This window comes from Actinia tenebrosa, unplaced genomic scaffold (assembly GCF_029948245.1).
Source record: "Actinia tenebrosa isolate PJP-AT-01 unplaced genomic scaffold, QUT_ActTen_1.0 PGA_scaffold3__52_contigs__length_22856419, whole genome shotgun sequence".
In the NCBI taxonomy this organism is placed as follows: Eukaryota; Metazoa; Cnidaria; class Anthozoa; order Actiniaria; family Actiniidae; genus Actinia; species Actinia tenebrosa.
Genome location: NW_028292580.1, coordinates 22,356,489 through 22,377,842, shown reverse-complemented (window position 1 = coordinate 22,377,842; position 21,354 = coordinate 22,356,489). Strand labels below are relative to the sequence as shown.

The 21,354-nt window shown below is 38.5% G+C and overlaps 2 protein-coding genes and 1 pseudogene across 3 annotated transcripts; 2 read left to right on the top strand and 1 right to left on the bottom strand.

The window, feature by feature from the left end:
- Positions 1–929: 929 nt before the first annotated feature.
- Positions 930–3,912, top strand: LOC116304886 (tubulin alpha chain pseudogene; annotated as a pseudogene). Its single transcript, XR_016120847.1, has 2 exons — positions 930–1,061; positions 2,076–3,912. The product of XR_016120847.1 is annotated as a tubulin alpha chain pseudogene (transcript).
- Positions 3,913–4,821: 909 nt separating this feature from the next.
- LOC116304862 (tetratricopeptide repeat protein 41) lies at positions 4,822–13,279 on the top strand. The gene is made up of 7 exons (XM_031714649.2): positions 4,822–5,456; positions 6,421–6,635; positions 7,394–7,753; positions 8,349–10,096; positions 10,735–10,972; positions 11,357–11,647; positions 12,236–13,279. The coding sequence occupies exons 1-7, from the start codon at positions 5,035–5,037 to the stop codon at positions 12,508–12,510; spliced, it is 3,549 nt and encodes a 1,182-aa protein (XP_031570509.1). The 5' UTR covers positions 4,822–5,034; the 3' UTR covers positions 12,511–13,279.
- On the bottom strand, positions 13,081–21,294 carry LOC116304863 (endoplasmin). Its single transcript, XM_031714650.2, has 11 exons — positions 21,136–21,294; positions 19,504–19,766; positions 19,053–19,295; positions 18,276–18,484; positions 17,634–17,952; positions 17,279–17,395; positions 16,194–16,742; positions 15,252–15,637; positions 14,445–14,607; positions 13,884–14,117; positions 13,081–13,561 (listed from the first exon to the last, which is right to left on the bottom strand). Exons 1-11 carry the CDS (start codon positions 21,185–21,187, stop codon positions 13,517–13,519), a joined length of 2,580 nt encoding a protein of 859 aa, XP_031570510.1. The 5' UTR covers positions 21,188–21,294; the 3' UTR covers positions 13,081–13,516.
- Between the last annotated feature and the right edge of the window lie 60 nt (positions 21,295–21,354).

The following is a 21,354-nucleotide window of genomic DNA, read 5'->3' as shown; positions in this document are numbered from 1 at the left end:
GGGAAAATCTTTCCTTTCCTCCAACCCATCCCTTATCTGATGAATATACACCTCCCACGTTTTTCTCCCGTTTATACATTTTCGAGGGGTTCACTACAAATCGCCCCTCCTCCCACAAAACACGTCCCTGGATACGAACATGTCTAGTAAGGGCTTTCATGGTGAACGATATATCTTGTGCCGGATCTCGAAACAGTTTTTTGGTCATGGGGTTCAGTTAATGTATGCATGTTATGGGGAAATCTCTTAAAACATACTTTTAGCTTGTTCTCCAAAACTACAGGATCTTTACCAAATTCTGGAAATTCATCTTGGAAGTACAACCAAACTATTCACAGACTTTAAATGAGTTCTCGGGGAATTAAAAAAAAAAACTTTAGAAGGAAATTTTTTCAAATAATGAGCAATAATGGCAAAAAGCGCCAAAAACAAGACTTTCGTTTGAATTTTGATCCCAATTTTCGTTTTGGGTTAACACTCAAAACCTTTTTCAAACAGTTAGAAACTGATGTACTATGATAAAATGCCCGTTTGAAGCGGTATTTTCAATTGTACAAAGATGTTTTGTTGCATTTGTGTTAGAATGTAGCTTTGTCAGGCTTTTTTTTTTATAGAAAATATATGGGAAATAAAGCAAATGAAGGCCTAAATCTTATTTTCGAATAACATTTTTGCTTTTGGTTAACACTTTGATTCCACTTTCATCGGTCATCTCCACTTCCAAACAAGTTAAACTTTCTGAATAACAAGACTTTAGCCTCGTACAACAGCCTTTCTTCAAGAAAATAGTTTTTGGCGCTCACTGCTTGAATACGAAAAGAATTCTCTCCTAAAAGTTCAAAGTTATTATTGGTTAGTTACCAATAAAACTGTTCCGAGACACCTTGAAATAATCGTTTAACTTTATTTTAGACGAGATACGGACTGGCATGTACCGCGACCTTTTCCACCCAGAACAACTTATTAACGGCGAGGAGGATGCAGCTAATAATTTCGCACGGGGTCACTATACTGTCGGCAAACAGATCGTCGATGTCGTACTGGACAGAGTCAGAAAGATGGTGAGCATTTTCGTTTCGTTTATGTTTTCATTTTTATTTTCAAAAGTTGACGACGTTAAATTAACGGAGATGTGACACAGATCGACTAACTCTTTTCACGTTCTCATTTCACGTTTCACGCTTAATTTCACGTCACATTTATATGTTTAGATATGTATATATTTATATGTATCCCACATTTATGTTTAATATTTTATATTTTTAATTTACGCTTTTTATAAATCTCTCTCTTCTCCTTTTCAATCCCATTTTTCATTTCATTTCATTGTGGTAATCTTAGAGAGACGGGTGGGGAAGGAACTAAGGGCCAACCCAGTGGAATTACTCTTTAACTTTCCATTAAATCTTAATTAACCCAACTATTATATAACATCTTATAAAATGATCTTTTTTCGATTTCATCTAAATCTTGACATTTCAATTTTAATCAAAATCTTTTCAACCCTTTTAGATGCTTTTGAAAAAAAGTCTTTTCTCGCTAATTCCTTTCATTAATTCTTTAACTTTCAATTAATAAGGTGCAGGGGTCCGGTCGAACCCCACCCCTAATGGGAACGGGAGTATTCCATCGTCATTATAACTCAACAATTCCCTTTCTTAGGAGGTTTGTAGCTGTTTTCATTTACATTCATCTATATGAGATGCGAGCAAATTTTTCTGACCATTTGAATGCTGCAATTATTTTCAATTTTTGCATGATTCTTTCAAAGCCCTACCATTACATCACCGCATGGAGTATTTCGTTTCCCATTGGTTTCTTCCTGTGATCCTTGCATTTTCCCTTTCTATATTAATCCTCTCACGTAATTCCACTTGGTTGGACAACACTTATTGCTTCTAAACATCTAATGTCACCACTATTGCTATCCTTTTTCTATTTTCTTTTTCTATATACATTTTCACAATAAGTAACCTTACGTTCCTCTTCTCTTTGGTTATCACAGCTTCCCTTCTCATTCTTGTCTTATCTATTATTCATCTTTCTTTCATTCTCTTTCACTTTCCTCTTTTCAGCTTTTCTTCATTACTTCGCTTAGCTATTTACATCCAAAATCTCCAAGAGGCACCTTAAAGACTTGGCTATTTCTTTTAAGATTCTTCTTAGAGTTTCTGCTTATAACTAGCCAAGCTTTACTTATCTTTCTAACTCAAGGTACTGCTCTTTTACTCATCCTTTCTTATTCCTCTTCCTCTATTGCATTTCATCATCTTTGTTATTATATTTTGTGTTTTTTGTGTGTTTGGTTTCGTGCTGCTCCGTTGGGCGGACCTTGGGCAACCTCGTCTTTACAGACGTGGTGGTTAAACTCCAAGGTCTGCCCAGGGTGCTCTTTTTTCTCTCCACAGGCAGACCAGTGTTGTGGCCTTCAAGGATTCCTTATCTTCAACTCACTTGGAGGCGGTACAGGATCTGGTTTCGAGTCGTTAGTGACTGAGAGGCTGACAGTTGACTATGGCAAGAAGTCTAAGCTGGAGTTCTCGGTGTATCCTGCTCCTAACGTGAGCACCGCTGTGGTTGAGCCTTACAACGCAGTACTTACCACTCATACTACTCTTGAACACTCGGACTGTACCTTCATGTTTGATAACGAAGCTACCTTTGATTTATGCAGACGCAATCTCGATATTGAAAGGCCCACCTATTCGAACTTAAACCGTCTTATCAGCCAAGTCGTGTCTTCTATTACGTCATCTCTTCGATTTGACGGCGCACTCAACGTTGATCTGACTGAGTTCCAAACGAATTTGGTACCATATCCCAGAATCCACTTCCCTCTGATGACCTACGCACCCATCATATCGCCAGAGAAAGCGTACCACGAACAGCTTACTGTAGGAGATATCACCAATGCTTGTTTCGAACCATCCAATCAAATGGTCAAATGCGATCCACGTCACGGTAAATACATGGCCTGTTGCTTGCTGTATCGAGGAGACGTGGTTCCCAAAGATGTGAACGCAGCTATTTCAGTCATCAAGAATAAACGATCAATAGTGTTTGTGGACTGGTGCCCTACTGGTTTTAAAGTGGGCATTAACTACCAGCCTCCAACTGTTGTTCCTGGCGGGGATTTGGCTAAAGTGCAAAGGGCAGTCTGTATGCTGACAAACACTACTGCTATTTCTGAAGCATGGGCAAGGCTGGACCACAAGTTTGACCTGATGTACAAGAAGAGGGCATTTGTTCACTGGTACGTAGGGGAAGGGATGGAGGAAGGAGAGTTCTCCGAGGCTCGCGAGGACATGGCAGCTCTTGAGAGAGACTATGTGGAGGTTGGTGAAGATTCGCTTGATGATGAAACTCCAGACGAGTATTAAGCATCTCCTCTGTTACCATAAACATCCCCATCCCTCTCCCCTACTGATAACAGCCCATTTGAAAAAACAATATGTCAAAGCGCTGGAGATGATAACTATTCATCCCGCGCCTCCATTGCAAAACGGATTGACTATTGTTGAAGAAAAATGACAGAATACCTCGTTAAAGACAATTCTCGCTCATTCCTCAGTCTTCTTGTTCTTGCTCCCCATTTTTCACGAAACATATTTGAAAATTTCATCAGTTCAGATTGCTTGTAAGTTTCTCATTCTGCTGAAATCCCTGAATACCAGTTTGCCTCAAAACAACGCACATCAGATCTATTCGGCGCATATTTTTGCCAAGTCAAACAATAAGACAATAGCCTATTGCAGGCATGTGAAGCTGATGTACATAATTCTGACAGTATAAAAAATTTATCCGGATCTGAAAACAAAAACAAAGTCATGGCAATCCTCAATCGCTAAGCTGAACTAAAGATATGTAAATATATATAAGGAGTAAAAAAGCTATTAAATGAGCTATTTTGTCGCTTGTCTTTTGCCTGTTTGTATGATGTATCTCTGGATAGTGCTACCCTCAGTACCCTTCCCTGTTATGTTTCCAACGAAAAATAGACAAAATAAATGAATAAAATAAAATAGATAAATAGATAAAATAAATGAATAATATATAAATACCATCGACTGTCTCTCGTTTTCGCACTGGATTGTGAAGATGACTTCCGCTCAGGTTGTCGAAACGTCGGTCACCACCAACAACAGTCTTTCTCAAGACTACACAAACCCGGACGATCAGATTTCACAACAAAAAGACAAAATTAAATGATAGAAGAAAAAATAAAAGGAAAAAAGGAAAAAAAAGGGAAGTAAGAAAAAAAGAAGCAACAATGCATGGGTTTACCGCGCTGCCGTGCTCTGAAATATAGCATAGGGATTTTAACTGAGCCATGCGCTCTGCAGTTTTAGTTGGGTTGTACTTCCGCGCTTTGATTGGTTGATTGGATTTCGACAATCTTTTATATATATAAATATATATCACTGAAAAACCTGTGCCTTATTTTTTGTCATTGTATCCTTTAACATAAACGCACGGCATCTTATCATTTAACTTACACCCAAGCCTGACAAAGAAAATGATAAATTTCTTGTGAGCATTGATGCTCGATATGTTTATGGGTTAGCTGTGGTTTCACCATTTACCACAGGTAAATCATGGTATACCAATGCATTTGACCAAATATTATAACCATGCAGGATATAAAACTTAGACAAGATAAAAAGCACATAATCTTTAGTCCTCTAGTTTATAGTATTTTTCTTCAAGCTCGATTTCAAAACAAAAGTGCGTAAATGCAAGAAATTTTTTTTAGTTGCTGTGGATATCGAGTAACGCCTGGTAGATTTGGTTGTTTTGGTTACCAAACGAATAGAAGCCACAGTTAATTAGCACGGTAAGCGTGGCTGACTGCTCTCTTGATGACTGAATTCTCTCTGACGCTTTCTGGGGCAATTTCTAAACGAAATAACCTAATTCTAATCAATTATAATGATGATGAGGAAATTAGTCGTCCGAATTGGCCCGAATTGGCGCTGAAAACGAGATTTGGAATCGAACTGAATTTGAAGCTCTAAAGCAACGCAAGCTTTTTACATGGAAGACACAAAGAACTTTAGCATTAGTCAATCTCGTAGTTTAAATGCGGGCAGGAAGATCATCAATCCTTTCGTCTGTGGGACTTTTAGAGATTTTCACGCTGAGCGAGACTTCTTAAAAGAGGAAATCTTTCCTAAGTTGAACTCCTTGTGTAGGGAACGCGGATTGAGCTTCCAACCTGTTGACTTAAGATGGAATTCGAAACAAGGACATGGAACAAGCGAACAGATTTTACGAGTCTGTCTCGACAATGTAGAGCGTTGTGCCCCGTATTTTATTTGTCTGTTGGGAGATCGTTATGGCGTGCACAGACCAGGTGAGAGTGAAGTCAAAAATGAAGCAACTGAACAATGGTTGGATAAAAATTTCGACACTGCAGCATTGTGTGGATACGAATGGGTACACGAAGAAGAATATAGGTAAATCACGCACAACTTTATTTAACGAAGCCAACTGGTATCTTCTCTTAATTATCTCCTTAATTATTATGTTTTCTGAAATAAATGTCTGTCCTAATTTAATCTATTGATTATAATTTAATCATCAGCTGATTTGGATATATATTATTACTTCTCAAAATTTCTTCCAAATTATTAAGCCTGAACAAGAAAATTTCACCCAGATTTCTTATTCTAGTCTGTGTAGTAGCCCAAAAGGGATGGGGAATTGGTGGTGGGATGGGTGGGTGTGTGACTGTGAGGAAGGGAACGAGGGGGAGGGGAGAGAAGGGAAAGGAGACAGAAGGTGTTATATAATGGAAAGGGAGGGATGTGATTTAAGGTGATAGATTGAAGGATATTAAAAATAGTGACGAGGAAATTTTATAACTTTCGTAAGAAAAGAAAGCGAATTACCTTTTAGAAAATGCAAAGAATGGGGTTGGAGAAGTCTCCCTTACAACCGTCTTCAGCTTAAGTCCCATTCGTTTTGCTTGAAGGTTGTGAAGGAGAATATAGTGTTGGAAATGTAAGCAATTTTATTTTTGCTGATTCATAAAGCCTACTGGCCTCCTTATTAATTAAATATACACTTTTCCAAAATTTAAGTTTTCTTACAATACTTAACAATTATTGATAAAATAACTTGGGAAGCATGGGTGGCGTAGCGGTGAGAGCACTCGCCTCTCACCAATGTGAGCCGGGTTTGAGTCCTGCTGAGCTCGGTGTTGTATGTGAGTAGAGTTGTTTGTTGGTTCTCTCCTGTGCTTCGAGGGTTTTCTGGGTTCCCTAGCTTTCCTCCCTCCGCAAAAATCAACTCCTAAATTCCAATTGGAAATACAGTGGATGAAGAGCTACTCTGTAGAAATGCCACTGCTAAATCCCATTTATTTATCTTTATTTTTTATTTATTTTTATTTTTATATTCTAAAATTACTTATATTAGATGCAGTAGCCTGACAGAGCTGGAGGTTGTTCAAGCATCATTCCGTAAGAAATATGATTATGGTTATTTTTACTTTCGAAACCCTGAACATTTGGAGGAAAAGCTGGCAGAAGTAGATGATGGTGAAAGAGAAAGATTACTTGCTGATCATCAATGTGAGAGTGAATATGCTGCAAAGAAACTAAAAGAATTGAAACAGCAAATAATTGACACAGGTAACCCAATTGAAATTCGTTTTTAGAATTACCTTATTCTTGTAAGTCCCAAAATAAATCTACACCTCTGACATTTTGACACTAAACAAGTAAGTGGAGGGAGGAAGGGGTGGGGGTTGTTAAATTAGAATATGTAGAAGACTTGTATGTATGACTGAAGAAGATCAAGACTGAATCCCAGGGGGGTACTACCACCCCCACTTGGGTAGGGGTGTGCTGCCAGGACCTCAAAACCCTGACCTTATCACAGACCTAAAATTTCGATTTTACATACCCTACCCCAGACTAAAGCTAAGAATTATACGCCCTATCCCAGACTAAACCCGGTTATTCAATAACGTTTTTATTGTTTTTATGCCGTCAGAAAGCGTAGCCTATTCACCAGACAAAAACGACCACATCATTAACCCTATCCCAGACAAAAATGATACCCTATCCCAGACAAAATGTCAAAAAATGATACCCTACCCCAGACCCAAAAGCCGAAAAACCATAGACTATAGGGCGGCACATACCCGTATAGCAAATATAGGGGAGTACCCCCCCGGGACTGAATGCATGTCGGAGGAGTGCTGAGACTGACATCATAGCTCCTAGGTACCCACAAAAGCACAGCTCTCCTCCTCCCAATTTCAGACCTACCCCTCCCCTAAGAAAGGAATCCTAATTTTCTTTTGCATCTGTACCTCTGTGTGTTTGGGTTCAGGAATACTTTTATCTGATGAAATATTAACATACAAGTGTGTTGTGTTTCTCAGATTTACCAGTGAAAACCTTCAACACATTGAAAGAACTTGGGGAGCTAGTTTTACAAGATTGGACAGCTGTGATCGACACCTTGTACCCACCTATCCCACCATCAATCTTCAGGAACACTCATTCAGAATTGTTCCATCAGTGGTCACTTCATGGGGCATTTGAAAATTCTCACCAGGAGATCTTTATCAGGTCTCCTGCCATAAGAGAAATGATGGATGTTTTGAATGTACATGCAGAAGTGGATCAGGGAATCAAGAGAAAGACTAGCATGGCACTGACGCATGTTCTGTTAAGTACGTTCATGACAAGTGTCCCTGGTGAAGACAGAGACTCACTACCACCCATCTTAGTTCTTGTGGGTAAGTCTAAACCACTTGGGGGAGGAAGAAAGGACATATGTTTTATATTTTTCATAAGGCGAGCGAAGTTAATTTTTGCATGAATAGTAAAGATATTCTGGCATCATCATTTTCGTGTAAAAATAATTAAAAATTTGATAATGGAACGGAAGACCTACTGGCGCTTCATGGAAGTGTGAAAATTAAAGCTGCCTGTTTTTTTTATAATGGATTTGAACGTGTAGAATAGTTGACACGGTTACGGAGCCACAATCATTCGACTCACGACGCTCTGGCACGGCATGTTTAAAACTTTGAGTCCTGATATGGGAAGACGTAGACTGATTCCATGAGTCTTAGTTTTCGTTCCTTTGTGGGGTTGTGGTATAGGGAGGACGTCTTACGCAACGGGTACGTTGTACAGACAAATTGCTACATTATATGGTGCAATTGTGCTATCAATAAATATTGCAATGCTTTGCAATTTCCTTGACATTTTCAACAAAGAAAGATGGCCGGAGTTGGTTACACTAGTTAAAGATGTGAGGCTCTTTCTTATTACTCAATTTTCGATTCAAATGTTCGAAGCATTGATTTGAATACGTCTTTCTTGCAGGTGAACGAGGCTGTGGTAAAAGCGCACTGGTTTGTAATTGGTTAAAACAATTCGGCTCATCAAACCCGGAAGTTGTCATTATCCCTCATCACGTGGGATGTGACGCTGCATCCTCTGAGGTCACCAACCTTATGAACCGCTGTACACACGAACTGCGTCTTCAGTACTTAAACTCAGTTGTGGATGATTCAACAGACGATAAAAATGTTACAGATTTCGGGCGCGTAACTGAAGCCTTCAAGGCTGCCATCGATCTTGGACCGAGTGTCATCGTAGTTGATGGCGCGAATGCTTTTGGCAAGTCACATGACAAACCGGCTTTTGAAGTGAAAGAACTTGATTGGCTCCCCGCCAAGTTGCCGAAGTTTTGCCGAATGATTATCACGACCATGAAGTCTGACATCACATATCGCGCAATGAAAAAACGAAGAGACACGACGTTCATTGAAGTTGCTAATCTTCTGGATTCCAAAGCACAGAGAAAACTCCTCACCGAGTATGTTGGGGCAAATTATACTAAGTTCATGGATGATCAGCATTTTGCTAAAATTTCGAGCTCCAAGCTAAGTAATTTACCGCTTTATTACGTGTCAATCGCAAACGAGCTGCGCGTACTAGGTGCGCACAAGAATGCAGAGCGACAGCTTGAAACGTACATTCATGCACCGACCATCTGTGATCTGTGGAGGCTGATCATCAGGCGTTGGACGCATGATTATGGATGGTTGCGACCAGTGGCTAGCCGAAGCCCTGTACCGGCAATCAAAACGCAGGCATCACGTGACCGCATGAACAGTGGTTGGGTGGCTGACGCCTTGAGATTGTTGTCCGTTTCGCGAAATGGAATGAAAGATAATGAAATGCTTGGAGCGCTGAAGGGAATGGGTTATGCAAATAACTTTTCTATCAGTACTGCGTATTGGAGCATGCTGCGTATTGTAGCCCAGAATGCACTGCTCGAGTTGCCCTCTGGTTTACTCGCCTTTTCACATGACGTGGTGCGCAATGCCGTCGACTTAGCTCTCCTTGGTAACCTCACCTCTCCTTCGCAAGAGCGCGTCGTTTCTCCATTCAGCGAGAACTGGGAACGACATAAGCAACAGTGTCATATAGTGTTGTCCAATTTCTTCAAAAAAGAGCCTACGAGTCTGCGCAAGGTCGATGAATTACCATGGCAACTGATGGTCTGTGGGAATCTAGATGACCTCGCCAAAGTCCTCTCCGATCCAGCAATATTCCTCTCTCTTGCGCATGACCAGAACGAAACAAGACTAAAGCTTGACTTGCACTGTTACTGGAGGGCGTTACAAAATGGAGGGCACAAACTGCACGAGATTCTGCAAGAAATGGCGTCGCAAGTTCAAGGACGACTTTCCAACGAAGAGCCCGAAAGAAAGAGGGTCGATTCTGCACATGTCTTCTCAAGTATTAACGAGGATTCCGCGCTCGAAAGAATCTCCGCAAAGACCGAAGAAGACGTGTTATCTCCAATCGAAGTTACCACAATCTTCTACCACATTGGAAGCTTCCTCAAACACTACGAAAACTACTCCTCGGCGGAAAACTATTTGTTGACAGCCTATAAGATTTGTTACCCTGTGGCGTCTGTCCATGATCTGGAGTTGATGGTTCAGATTCAACGTACTCTAGGTGATTTGTATGTCGTTATGTTTGATATGAGTAATGCGGAGGTTTGGTATACTAATGCCATGAAAACGATGGACGAGATGACTAATGTAACTGATAAGGTGAGTATATCCCAACATTGAGTTCTCTGTATACCTAATGATGTAGAAAATTAATTAAGTCGTAAAACCTTAAAAGATTGCTTTGTGTAAAAATATACGAGGGAAGAAAACGAAAAGAAATGAATTCCAAAGCGGGAAGAGGATTGCCGGAAAACGTCCGCGAAACCTTAAAGTGCCTATAGCTATATATGGCATCTAACTCAAAATTTTCAGCATTGATTCTAAATGAATTAAATAGTTGAATGGTAAAATATGTTTATATAATTTGAGTGATGCATCTTGGAGATATCATGGTTTATACTTACAATATGTTAATGTTAATCAGGCTTAGCCTCGATTTTATGTAGAATATTCACGTGTCAGTCAAGGTCCGTCAAGTTTCAGGGTGTTTGTATTGTATAAGCTGTGCATTCTTTACCATCGGTATTTGTGAATATTTAGACACTGATACGAGGCTAAGCCTGAGTAAATGAGTCTGTAATCAAGGAACACAGCGGTAATCTGGAACTCAAAAAAGGTCTTATATTGGCTTCGCTTTTGAGATTTAAGAAATTCTAAAAATGTCTAGGATTTGAAAAATATTCAGTCGGTTTCAAGTTTACATACTTGACTCAATTAATCGACTCTCTTTATCCTAGAAAAAGCGAGAAGCCACAATTGGTCGGCTTCTAAACCAATTAGCTTTCGTAAAAATGGGGAGCAGTGTTCCTATTGGTCCAGTAGATGACCGGCCAAGGTCCAGGAAACAATCAAGAGGAAGCCAGTCCAAGAGTTCGTCAGGACGCATCAGTGAGAGGGAGACGCGTGTTCATTTAACAGTAGGTCCTCTACTCAACAAGGCTTTAAAACACTTGGAGCTGGCACAGGATTTTAACGGTAAATTGAATCCAGTGTACGCGCGCAGTTACAACTATTAATTATTGTTACGCACAAGATAAACGATCATCTTTTGGGGTAGTGTATTCGTATAGGAAATTTCGTATGAGTAGGATCATCGGAAAATACGGAAAATTCGCATGGTTATCGCGAAAATAACGTGATTTTTTGCAACTTTAAATTTTGATTTTGAGTGGATGAATTTCATGAGAAAAAAGGGAAGACATTTTAGGGTACTATGTATGATTATATATGATGTATAATGACTTTGTACAGTCTCGCGCAATTGCGCAAAGAAGTAACGCAAGCTCGGAGATTAAAATCGAAATGACGTCAGAGACTTAGAGATGACGCACTAATATACATAATTATATTCTTTTGTAGGTATGTCCAATGTATACTTCAACATAGGACTATTAGCTATGAAACAGCATCAGTGGGCGGACGCTAGGAAGGCTTTACAGACTGCACTAGACATGCGGAAACAGTGGTTTGGAACCACCCATCCTACGGTGGCAGAAGTTATTGACATGATGGGAACCCTGTGTTGGAATGATATAAGTTTACAGCAAGATTTGACCGAACCGGAAAAGCTTTACCGAGAAGCATTACGCATGCGTGAAGAAACTCTTGGTTCTTCGCATCTTCTTGTTGCTAGTACACTCTTTAAACTTGGTGAGTAAGATATTCAACTCGGAGTGATGATATTATTATATTGGTAGAATTTCTAGTTGGTTCTTTCCTGTGCTTCGATGGGTTTTTCTCCGGGTTCTCCAGATTTCCTTCCTCCACAAAAATCAGCTACTAAATTTCAATTCGATCATGCATTGAATTCTCGTTAAACAAGGAAGTTTTTGTAAAAGTGATTTTATTTAGCCCGTGAAAGTTGTATAATAAAGTGACTAACGGAAACCACGTCCATCCAACATTTTTGAATGAACAACAAAGAAAACGAGGCCGAGTTAGAGTGAAGGCATTTAACCCGTGAAATAAAAAAATACTAGTCAACGTGTAATAGTCAAATAGACACAAAAGAAAACAATGGAACTGGGGTCTACTAATGTGTGCTAGTCAAATATCTATTTCACTCTAACACAGTCAATTTAAAACAAAAGAAAACAATCATAAACATAGTGTGTACTACTCAGTGATGTACTTCGCTTAATACTGGGCCATGAAGACTAAAATTATTTCAGCTGCTGCCAATGAAAAGTTTCAAAAACAAACGAAACTAATTCATATTCTCTAACGTTTTTTTCACAGGCAAACTGCTCCACACCAAAAACACCAAAGACACAACCAAAGAAGCTCGTCAACTGTTCCAACGTGCTTTAGACATCCGAACAGCAAAGTTAGGCGTATACAACAACGCTACAAAGACAATAAGAAGAGCACTAATGAACCTAGAAACTACTGATGTGGCCTTTCAGTTCGGCACGAGTCTAGCGATCAAAGAACAGCCTTTGATTCTACTGAGAGATTACAAACAGCAGCTTGTAGCAAGAAGTACTTCAAGGCTTGCAATCCAAGGCAAATAGATCAGTTATAGTGCGGTTTTCGCATGAGTGGCAAACGAGACGGAAACAGGCTACCGTAACTGCGCGTTGTTGTTATTAGATGAATTACTGAAAGTCAAGAAAGCGGCCATTTCAATGTTACGGCATGTCATGCCGTGTCCGTGCTGTAAGTCAGTACCGTGCGCTTCGACACATACAACCATTCTTATGGAAAACCATTTTCATGTTCTGGCATGGCGTACCGTATACGTGTAAGTCAGTACCGTGGGTTTCCCACTCATACGACAACCATCTTATGGAAAGCCATTTCAATTATGACATGGCGTACTGTGTAAGTGCTGTAAGTCAGCACCGTGCGTTTCCCACTCATGAAAACAGCTCTAAACATTACTAGTATTGACAAGTAACTCCAACAATTGCCAACTTTTGGCGCCAAAATTGCTAGCACTTTATTGGGTTGGAAAGTTGAAAAAGATTTAATGGTGCCAAAACACTTGTAAGAGGAATTTATGGGATGGAAGTCCCCTCCCAAAACATGGCCGCCATATTGAGTGGCAAAAAATTTATTCCACCCAAGAAATACATTCTAAATTTTACTATAAATTTTATTGATTCAACACATTCCTATTCGAATGACAATGAATGTGGACACAGTCTTGTTCTTACATCATTGATTGTTACACGAGACAAGCCAGAACTTTTACAAAAAGAGCCGAGCACAAAAGTGCGAAATATATACTTTTCTAAGAAGCAATATTTTTTATAAATAAAGTTTAATCTTCATATTGCAGTTCTAACCTAGTTTTCTTTATGCACTCGCTTTTCGTATAAAACAATTTCATTGACGTCTGCATTATTTTCAATTGAAAAATTTTCTAACAAAACTAACTGCAGCCCGCTATGGTTGGCCAGACAGTTGAAATTCCTTTGAGCAAAATAATGTCTGTCTCTCTGTCCGTCTGTCTGTCTGTTCAACACATAGAACGTATAATTGAATGGAAAACTTGCTTTGTTTAGAAATTTGTGCTTATAGTTCGTCTTTTCCTTCAGCTGGGGCTTCCTTCTTTTCTCCCTAGAAGATTAACAAAATAAAAAAAAAAATTAGACATAGTAATTGCTTGGTTGTCGTACGTTGGCAGACATATTGAAAGTGTTGGAAAATGCCGTCCATTTTGATGTTTTGCAAGGTTTTTTTCGCACTTTCACCATGTCGAATTGCACGAGCACGAAATATAATGTTTCTATACAAAAATAACACTTACATGAACGACAGTGATGCAAGGAAACACGTAAAATGCTGGGTTGTGGACTCTCAATGGTAAGTTTTACAATTTACAGCTTTTCGGAAAATTGGTATTTTTTGAAGTTTTGTAAGTAAAAGTATTAGTATTTACCTCTACTTCATCTTCACTTTTGGGTTCTTTTGTATCAACATCTTCAGCAGCTTTGTCTTCAGCTTGTCCTTCCTTGTCTTCTTTAGCGTCTTTGTCTTCGCTGTCAGCATCAACCTCTTCTTCCTTTTCTTCTTTTTCTTCTTCGTCATCATCAGCTTCAACTTTAGCATCAAGGTCGACGTTCATGCTCAGACGAAGCATGCGCTCGATACGTGCAGCAAAGTCAGCAGAGTCCTGGTGGGTGGAGAGAGAGAAGGATAGGAGTTATAGCTAAGGCCTTCAATACTGTATGTATTCTGGCTTGTAGTGTAATCTCTCAAAAGAGAATAAACACTGAACAAACAGTCAACGAACTCAATCAACAAACAGTGATTTGAGAACGAAAGATTGAATGCTGAGAGGAAAAAAGGAAAGAGAGGAAGGTGAGTGAACTGAGAAACAAAAGCAACCAAGTTGAATGTAAAGAAAGTTAGATTCCTAAGAAAATGGCAGGGATAACCAGACCGTCTGATAAAAGCAAGATAAATACTGTGCAACTTGTGTTAACCACCAAATACTAACCTTGACCAAGTATCCTGATCTAAGGGTAGCAGTCTCGAACAGAACCCTGGACAGATCCATGGCCGTCTTGTCTGTCTTGTCTGCTTCAACTCTCTTGAGGAGTTCTTTGACGAGAGGATGCCTGGGGTTAACTTCTAAGGTCTTTTTCTGGGAGGCATAATATCTACAAAATAACAAGTAAAATGATTTAGGTACTTGATAAAGAAAATAGAATCCGGGAAGCTCCCCCCACTTTTTACTTGTACATTTTTATTTTGTCTAGGAGGGAGGGGTGGGATAGGTAAAAGGGAAATACTCCAGTGTATATATTGTGGGACTGTTTTAGGGTACGAAATAGATGCCACGTTGGTCCCTAAGTCCCCAAAAAGTCCCAAATGCGCTGCGATGCCAAGGTTTTCATTAACCTTGGAATGGCTATTACTTTAAAGGGGCACTTGGATGAAAATTGGAAATGACTTGAAACTTGGTTTAACTTATCTATATGACCCCAATAGTAGCCATAAATAAAAATTATCAATTTTATTCAGCATCTAAATTGTGAGTAAATGACGTTATTTACTCAACCCTATTGTTCTTTTCGCTTTTGAGCCAAAATTTCTCATCTGCGAGTGGCTCCCAGGCTAAAATTTTCACTAGTCATGTTTACATAGTCATAATTGAGTCACATCCCAAAATACTTCAATTATTTGGACTTCCAAAAATTGGGGCATTTTCATCTAAATTCCCCTCTAACATTAGAGATAATATTGTTACATGAGTATCATTTTAACCCCAGCCAGTTCTTGTTTAAAATGTTCTTCCACTTACTGACTACTTGGATCCTCTGTCTTGGCATAAGCTTGAGCTCTCATAATTCGTTCCATGTTACCAGACCATCCATAGGAACTAGCAACCAAAGCACATGGAGAATCTTCCAATCTCTCAGAAATAGTAGCCTTCTCAATAAGGTCCTTGAGGGCATCCTCCTTCAGCCATTTCAAGAGTGGCTCATAAGTCTTCTCAAGCTCTTCCTTCTTCTTCTTCTTTTTGTCAGAATCCTCGCCAACCTTCAATCCTTCTTTCGCTACGTTTTGGAATTTCTTGCCTTCAAACTCTGGCAGACTCTGCATGCAGTATTCATCGACAGGCTCGGTGAGGTAGAGCACTTCATAACCCTTTTTAAGTAGAGCTTCAACGAAGGGAGACTTCTCAACCTGTGAAAATAAAGAATGGCACCATCAATATCTCTTCCATGAAAAGACAATGAATTTCATACAAATTTGTGGGTTTTGTGCTTATAATATTCTGTTCAGTGGTCGTGAGTGTGGAGGGTGTTCTATACACAGGGTTCGTGCTAAGGTTACCACTTAAAATTCAAGGACTTTTCAAGGAGTATACAAGAACCCAAAAATGAAATTTCCAGGAGCATGTTCAGCTAAATATGCCAAGGTTTTACACGGCAGTTGCACATGGCCGGCTTTCAGATTCTCCGGTCTTTCTGACTAGATCTATTTCAGAACTATGCAAGTAATGATCAAAGCAAAAATTCAAGGAGTTTCACTAAAATCATAAAATTCAAGAGCTTTTCAAGTGCCCTTGAAAACGTGAATTAAATTCAAGGAGTTTTCAAGGGGTTTTAAGGAGTAGCACGAACCCTGTATACATGAACATTAGCATCCCTATTATTGTGGTACAAAATAAATGTTAACACTTTTCAAAACTTCTTTTTTTGGCGAAGAATAAAACATACTTGGAATAAATGTGACTAACCTCTTTGCGTGAGTGACCTGCCATGAAGTAGATAGCTTCTTGCTTCTCCTTCATCCTTTCTACATACTCGGCAAGACTAGTCAGGTCTTTTTCAGAATTGGAGGACTGGAATCTCAGGAGCTTGGCAAGACGTGTGCGGTTGGAATGATCTTCAATCACACCCAACTTGATGTTGGTACTGTATTCCTTCCAGAACTTATCAATGTAATCCTCCTTGGAAATCTTCTTGATCATGTCAAGAGCCTTGCGGACAAGCTTCTTCTTGATAACCTTCAAGAGTTTGTGCTGTTGCAGTTGCTCACGAGATACGTTCAATGGCAGATCATCAGAGTCAACAATACCCCTGATGAAATTCAAGTATTTGGGCATCATTTCTTCAAAGTTGTCTGTGATGAAGACGCGACGGACGTACAATTTAATGGCATCCATTTTCTTTCCATATTCTGAGAACATGTTGCTTGGACTGGTCTTAGAGATGTAGAGGATGGAACGGAATGTGACTTCCCCTTCTGCTACAAAGTGGGTGTAACCGAGAGGATCTTCTGATTCCTTAAATACAATATTGTATACGAAGTAAGTTAAAAAGTTTTCCAATAATTTGGGTGCTGCTACAGCCACTACAGCCATAATTTTTGTGACAGGAAATTTCTAAAAAAAGATTCCAGTAAAGTAACTAGCAGGTCTAAACTGCAACAAACTGGTTAACATTGTGCACTCCTGCACATATGTGCTGCAACTTACAGGACAAGACTTACAGATTTTTCCTTATCTTTAGAAGGATCAGTTTTAATTTTCTGAAGATTAACATTGAAGAATGAATATTACAGATATCAACATTTGATGTAAAATTTGTAAATTTTGAGTTCCATAAGATATCAATATTGTCACAGACCAAACAAAGTTATAGACATTTTCTGTTTAAGAAAAATATATACTAAAACTAGAATGATATACCTTCTTCAGTCCATCTCAACACTCAACCCAAAAATCCAATCTTTCTTTCTTGATCAAGATATGGACAGTTTCTGAAGTTACCTTTATTTTATGACAGAACCTGAGCTTGATGCTAAATATTTTTTGCTCACCTTTGTGAATGACTTGTAGAACTCTTTGTACTCTTCAGCAGTGACATCCTTTGGCTTCCTGGTCCAGATAGGTTTGTTGGTGTTCAGCTGTTCCCAGTCCCAGATAGTCTTCTCAACCTATCAATTTATTGAAAGTTTTGTTCAGAATTATACATAACATACCTACTTCAACATATACAGGCTTAAAATTAAATTTGGCATGCAGAACATGTTAGTAGCAGACTAAAAAAGTGCACTATGTTTATTTATGTCTTGGTTTCACTCACCAAAGAGTCAACTAAATATTGGTTTGAGGAAGGAAAGGCAAGCCTCACCTTGCATCAATATATATATACAGCTTGATATGTTGACTTACTGTTTTTGTCTTTGGCTTTTTCTCCTTGTCATCACTCTCTTCCTCAACCTCAACATCATCATCCTTCTTTTCCTTATCTTCTTCCTCTTTCTTTTCTTCTTCCTCTTTCTTCTCTTCCTCTTTCTTTTCATCAGCAGCTTTGTCCTTCTTCTCATCATCTTTCTTTTCTACAGGTTCCTCCTCAATCGGTTCCTCAACAGATTCTACTTTGCTGGTCCACAGGTAGATGGGGAAGTTGATGAACTGGCTGTACTTCTTGACCAACTGACGGATGGTGTCAGGTTCTAGGTAATCTCTTGCTTCCTCCTTGAGGTGAAGGCTGTACAATTCATTAAATAATTATTAATTTCAAAGCAAATTAATGGAACTTAAGTAGCACTTCCTATATTTCTGCAACCCACACCAGGACAGAAAATGCATGACAGTAGTTTTAGATATCTTCTCTTTTTGCCTTATCTTCATTCACACATTTCTTTCTTAACGTCACGGTTCAAAATGACTGACAAGGCAAAGATTTGACCAGACAATTCCCAGTTCTGTTCAGACATTGCCTGATGTCCAGCAATTATTTTTTCTTGTTCATGCTAACCTTAGTAAAAGAGCTGGATAAGAAAGATATGTTTGTTTGATATGTATCAATACCTGATAGTTGTGCCTCGCTTGAGAGTTGGTCCACGTGGGTCTTCAGTGATAGCGAATGATGCAGCATCAGACTCCCAGATGTACTGCTTGTCATCATTATGCTTACTGGTAACAATAACACGGTCGGCAACTAAGAACGAAGAGTAGAAACCAACACCAAATTGACCAATCAAATCAGTGGCAGCTTGTTCAGAGTTGGTGGCAGCATCCTGTTAGAAAAAAAAAAAGAATTTATTTCATTGTAATAAGGAGTGGGAAGGGAGTGGTTGCCCAATTCTACACAAGAGCTAGGGGCTCAAGTTAAAGCTTTCTGAGGTGTACCCTTGACCACCTTAAAATGTCAGTGTTCAGCCCTTATAACTGGCATTTAAAGCTAAAGCTTGATCCTAAAGATCAAACCATGGACCACTAGTTCTGAAGTCGACACACACTAACTAACTGGACTACATCTGCCCAGTAGAAAATGACCCTAAAAGGTACGCATAAATTAACTGAGATGCTGATTTCAGACCCTAAAAGGTACGACCATATTTAAAATGACAACGTTTCCAACCATTGTATTCTTGTATGACATTTGATATTTTTCAAAACGAACAAAATCTGACCCTAATTACATAAAAGGTATGGAGTCAGCCGGGAGTCAGCCAGAGACCCTAAAAGGTATGCAAGGTCTGTTGAGCCCCCCTATCCACTTTTCAAGAGAGTCCCCCCCCAGGTACATCTGCTCCTCATTTTAACACTTTCTGCTTATTTACTTATTTGACATTTTGTACTTACTTGCATCTTGTTGAAGAATTCACTGGTTCCAGATTTGGCAATGGTTCCCAAGTTCTTGACAAGCTCCTCTTTGGTCATCCCAATACCAGTATCTGTGACGTGAAGGATGTTGTTTTCCTTGTCAGCTTTGATTTTGATTGACAGTTCTTCTGTCGCAGAAAGGGCTGATTTGTCAGTGAGGGAGAGAAGGCGAATCTTGTCTAAAGCATCAGATGAGTTGGAAATAAGCTCTCTTAAGAAAATCTAAGGAAAGAAAACCAAATTTTTATTTAACAAATACTTATACATGTAAGTACTATTATTTATTTCAACTGTAACTGCATCCTGAGAATGCCCTAGAGAAAGGCCACTTTGTGTACATACATGCATGTACCAAGAAATCAAGTCTGTAGGTTGAATATACAATATTTGGTCTTTACAACTGTAAAGGAAGTTAGCTTTATGGTCTTACCTCTTTGTTTCGGTAGAGAGAGTTAATAATAAGTTTCATCATACGACTAACTTCAGCCTGAAACTCATGTTTTTCAGCTTTTTCTCTAATTTCTTTCATTTGAGCAACATTTAAACCATCTAATTTGATTGCCTCTTCTTCCTTTTGTACTGTTTCATCATCTGTTTTGGATGCATCTCTGCTCTTTCCTATATCTTCATCTACTTTTGGGGCATCCTGAGGTTCTTCAGATTTCTGTTTATCTTCCTCAGCAGCACATAAGCCTGATGAAAAGAATAAATATGTTAATAGTTGAAAATAATGTATTATTAACACAACTCTAATGGTCATGTGTTTTATATTCATAAAGAGTTCTTGATGTCCTTGACTGTAAAAAGAAGTATCAGTTATTTAAATAAATTGAAGTGAAAATTGGTTGCAAGAAAAAACAAACTTTTTTCGCTATTTTGAGGTAATCTCTTTTTGATAGAAATCAAGTTTGATTGTTCTGTGCGAATTGTTAATCATATTAATACTGTAACAAAGAGAACACTTGTTCAAATATCCTTTAGACTCAAGGATGCTGGTAATCATAAGTAATATTGTAAGTAATTGAAATCAAGTTATCATGGTATCTATTACTAAATATAAAATTTAATTTAAAAAAATTAAAATTAAAAAAAAAAAAATAATGGTACTACACATTTGTTACACATCACAAGGTGTTAGAAAAGTAATGGTGCTTATTTAATTGTGTGACTCTATCAGCCAATCAGAGCTTGCCATTTGGGAATTCTATTTATAACTCAACTCTGCTACCAGCTTATGGAAGAAAAACTTCATAAAGGTTCAAAACATTCCAAATTGAAACTAGTTGACGACCTTGTTATTAATCACATTAGGTATATGCATTTTGTAATTCTTTTTATAAGTGTTTTCCCCCGGGATCTTGAGATAAGTATAAACACTTGCATGGTAAAAACAGCTGAAGTCTACAAGTACTACCAGCTTCATTGTCCATAACTAAAAGACCTCACGATCTATCTGGATTTTAAATCTCTTTGTTTTCAGTCGCTTTGCGATAAATCTCTAATTCAAAAAGCAAAAAACATCTACGTATACGATCAAGAAAGTGTTAGTGAATTTCGCGTGGGTCACAATCAATTAAGATCATAACCAATCAACTTGAGAAAACTTTTCGGTCGTATTCAATAAGCTTTAAGTTAAATAAGAACAAAAAAGAACATATGATCTTCCAATCGACATGGCTTACAAAAAGGTTAATGCACATATTCAATAGGATTGTCTTGATAAAGAAAAATAGATAAATAGATGTAAAATGTCCATTGAGGCAAAATAACTTGCTTCAACAAATAGCTTATTCGATTGCAAAACTTTTCCATTCTTTAGAAATATAGTATAGATATGCTATGCTAGGAGATCAAAATTACGAGGTAAAATTTCGATCCATTGAAGTGCTTGATTATTGTAACCAAATGTAAAAAAGGTTAGTCGAAATATTTTCAAGCTTGAAAATATGTTTATAAAAAGGCTTACAAAGAAGAAAATTCTTGCAAGCAGCTACGATGCGAAAGATGAAAAAAATACTACCGCGATCGCAATTTGGATATAAGAAAGAAAATGAATACTTACTACTAATAAATAAGAGAGCCAAAAGCCCTAAAAGATATGTTTTTCTGCCCATCGCTGTGCCAATTTTACCGGTTTGAAGCAAGACTACACTAGAACTAATTCGTAAATGGAGTTTGTTGAGGAGAAAAGAGGAAGTAAAACCTGCAAACCAACCACGTTTCTCCACGAGCTTGGAGCGTGTACCGCGCTGATTGGTCTATATTGATCACGTGATGCACG

Excerpts from the sequence above, each read along its gene's own strand:
- LOC116304862 (XM_031714649.2), top strand. The coding sequence starts at position 5,035 with ATGGAAGACACAAAGAACTTTAGCATTAGTCAATCTCGTAGTTTAAAT. Across the intron at positions 10,097-10,734 it reads TGACTAATGTAACTGATAAG|AAAAAGCGAGAAGCCACAAT; the intron begins GTGAGTATATCC and ends TCTTTATCCTAG. Across the intron at positions 11,648-12,235 it reads TAGTACACTCTTTAAACTTG|GCAAACTGCTCCACACCAAA; the intron begins GTGAGTAAGATA and ends TTTTTTTCACAG.
- LOC116304863 (XM_031714650.2), bottom strand. The coding sequence starts at position 21,187 with ATGGGCAGAAAAACATATCTTTTAGGGCTTTTGGCTCTCTTATTTATT. Across the intron at positions 19,767-21,135 it reads GGCTCTCTTATTTATTAGTA|GCTTATGTGCTGCTGAGGAA; the intron begins GTAAGTATTCAT and ends TCTTTTCATCAG. Across the intron at positions 17,953-18,275 it reads AAGCGAGGCACAACTATCAG|CCTTCACCTCAAGGAGGAAG; the intron begins GTATTGATACAT and ends TGAATTGTACAG.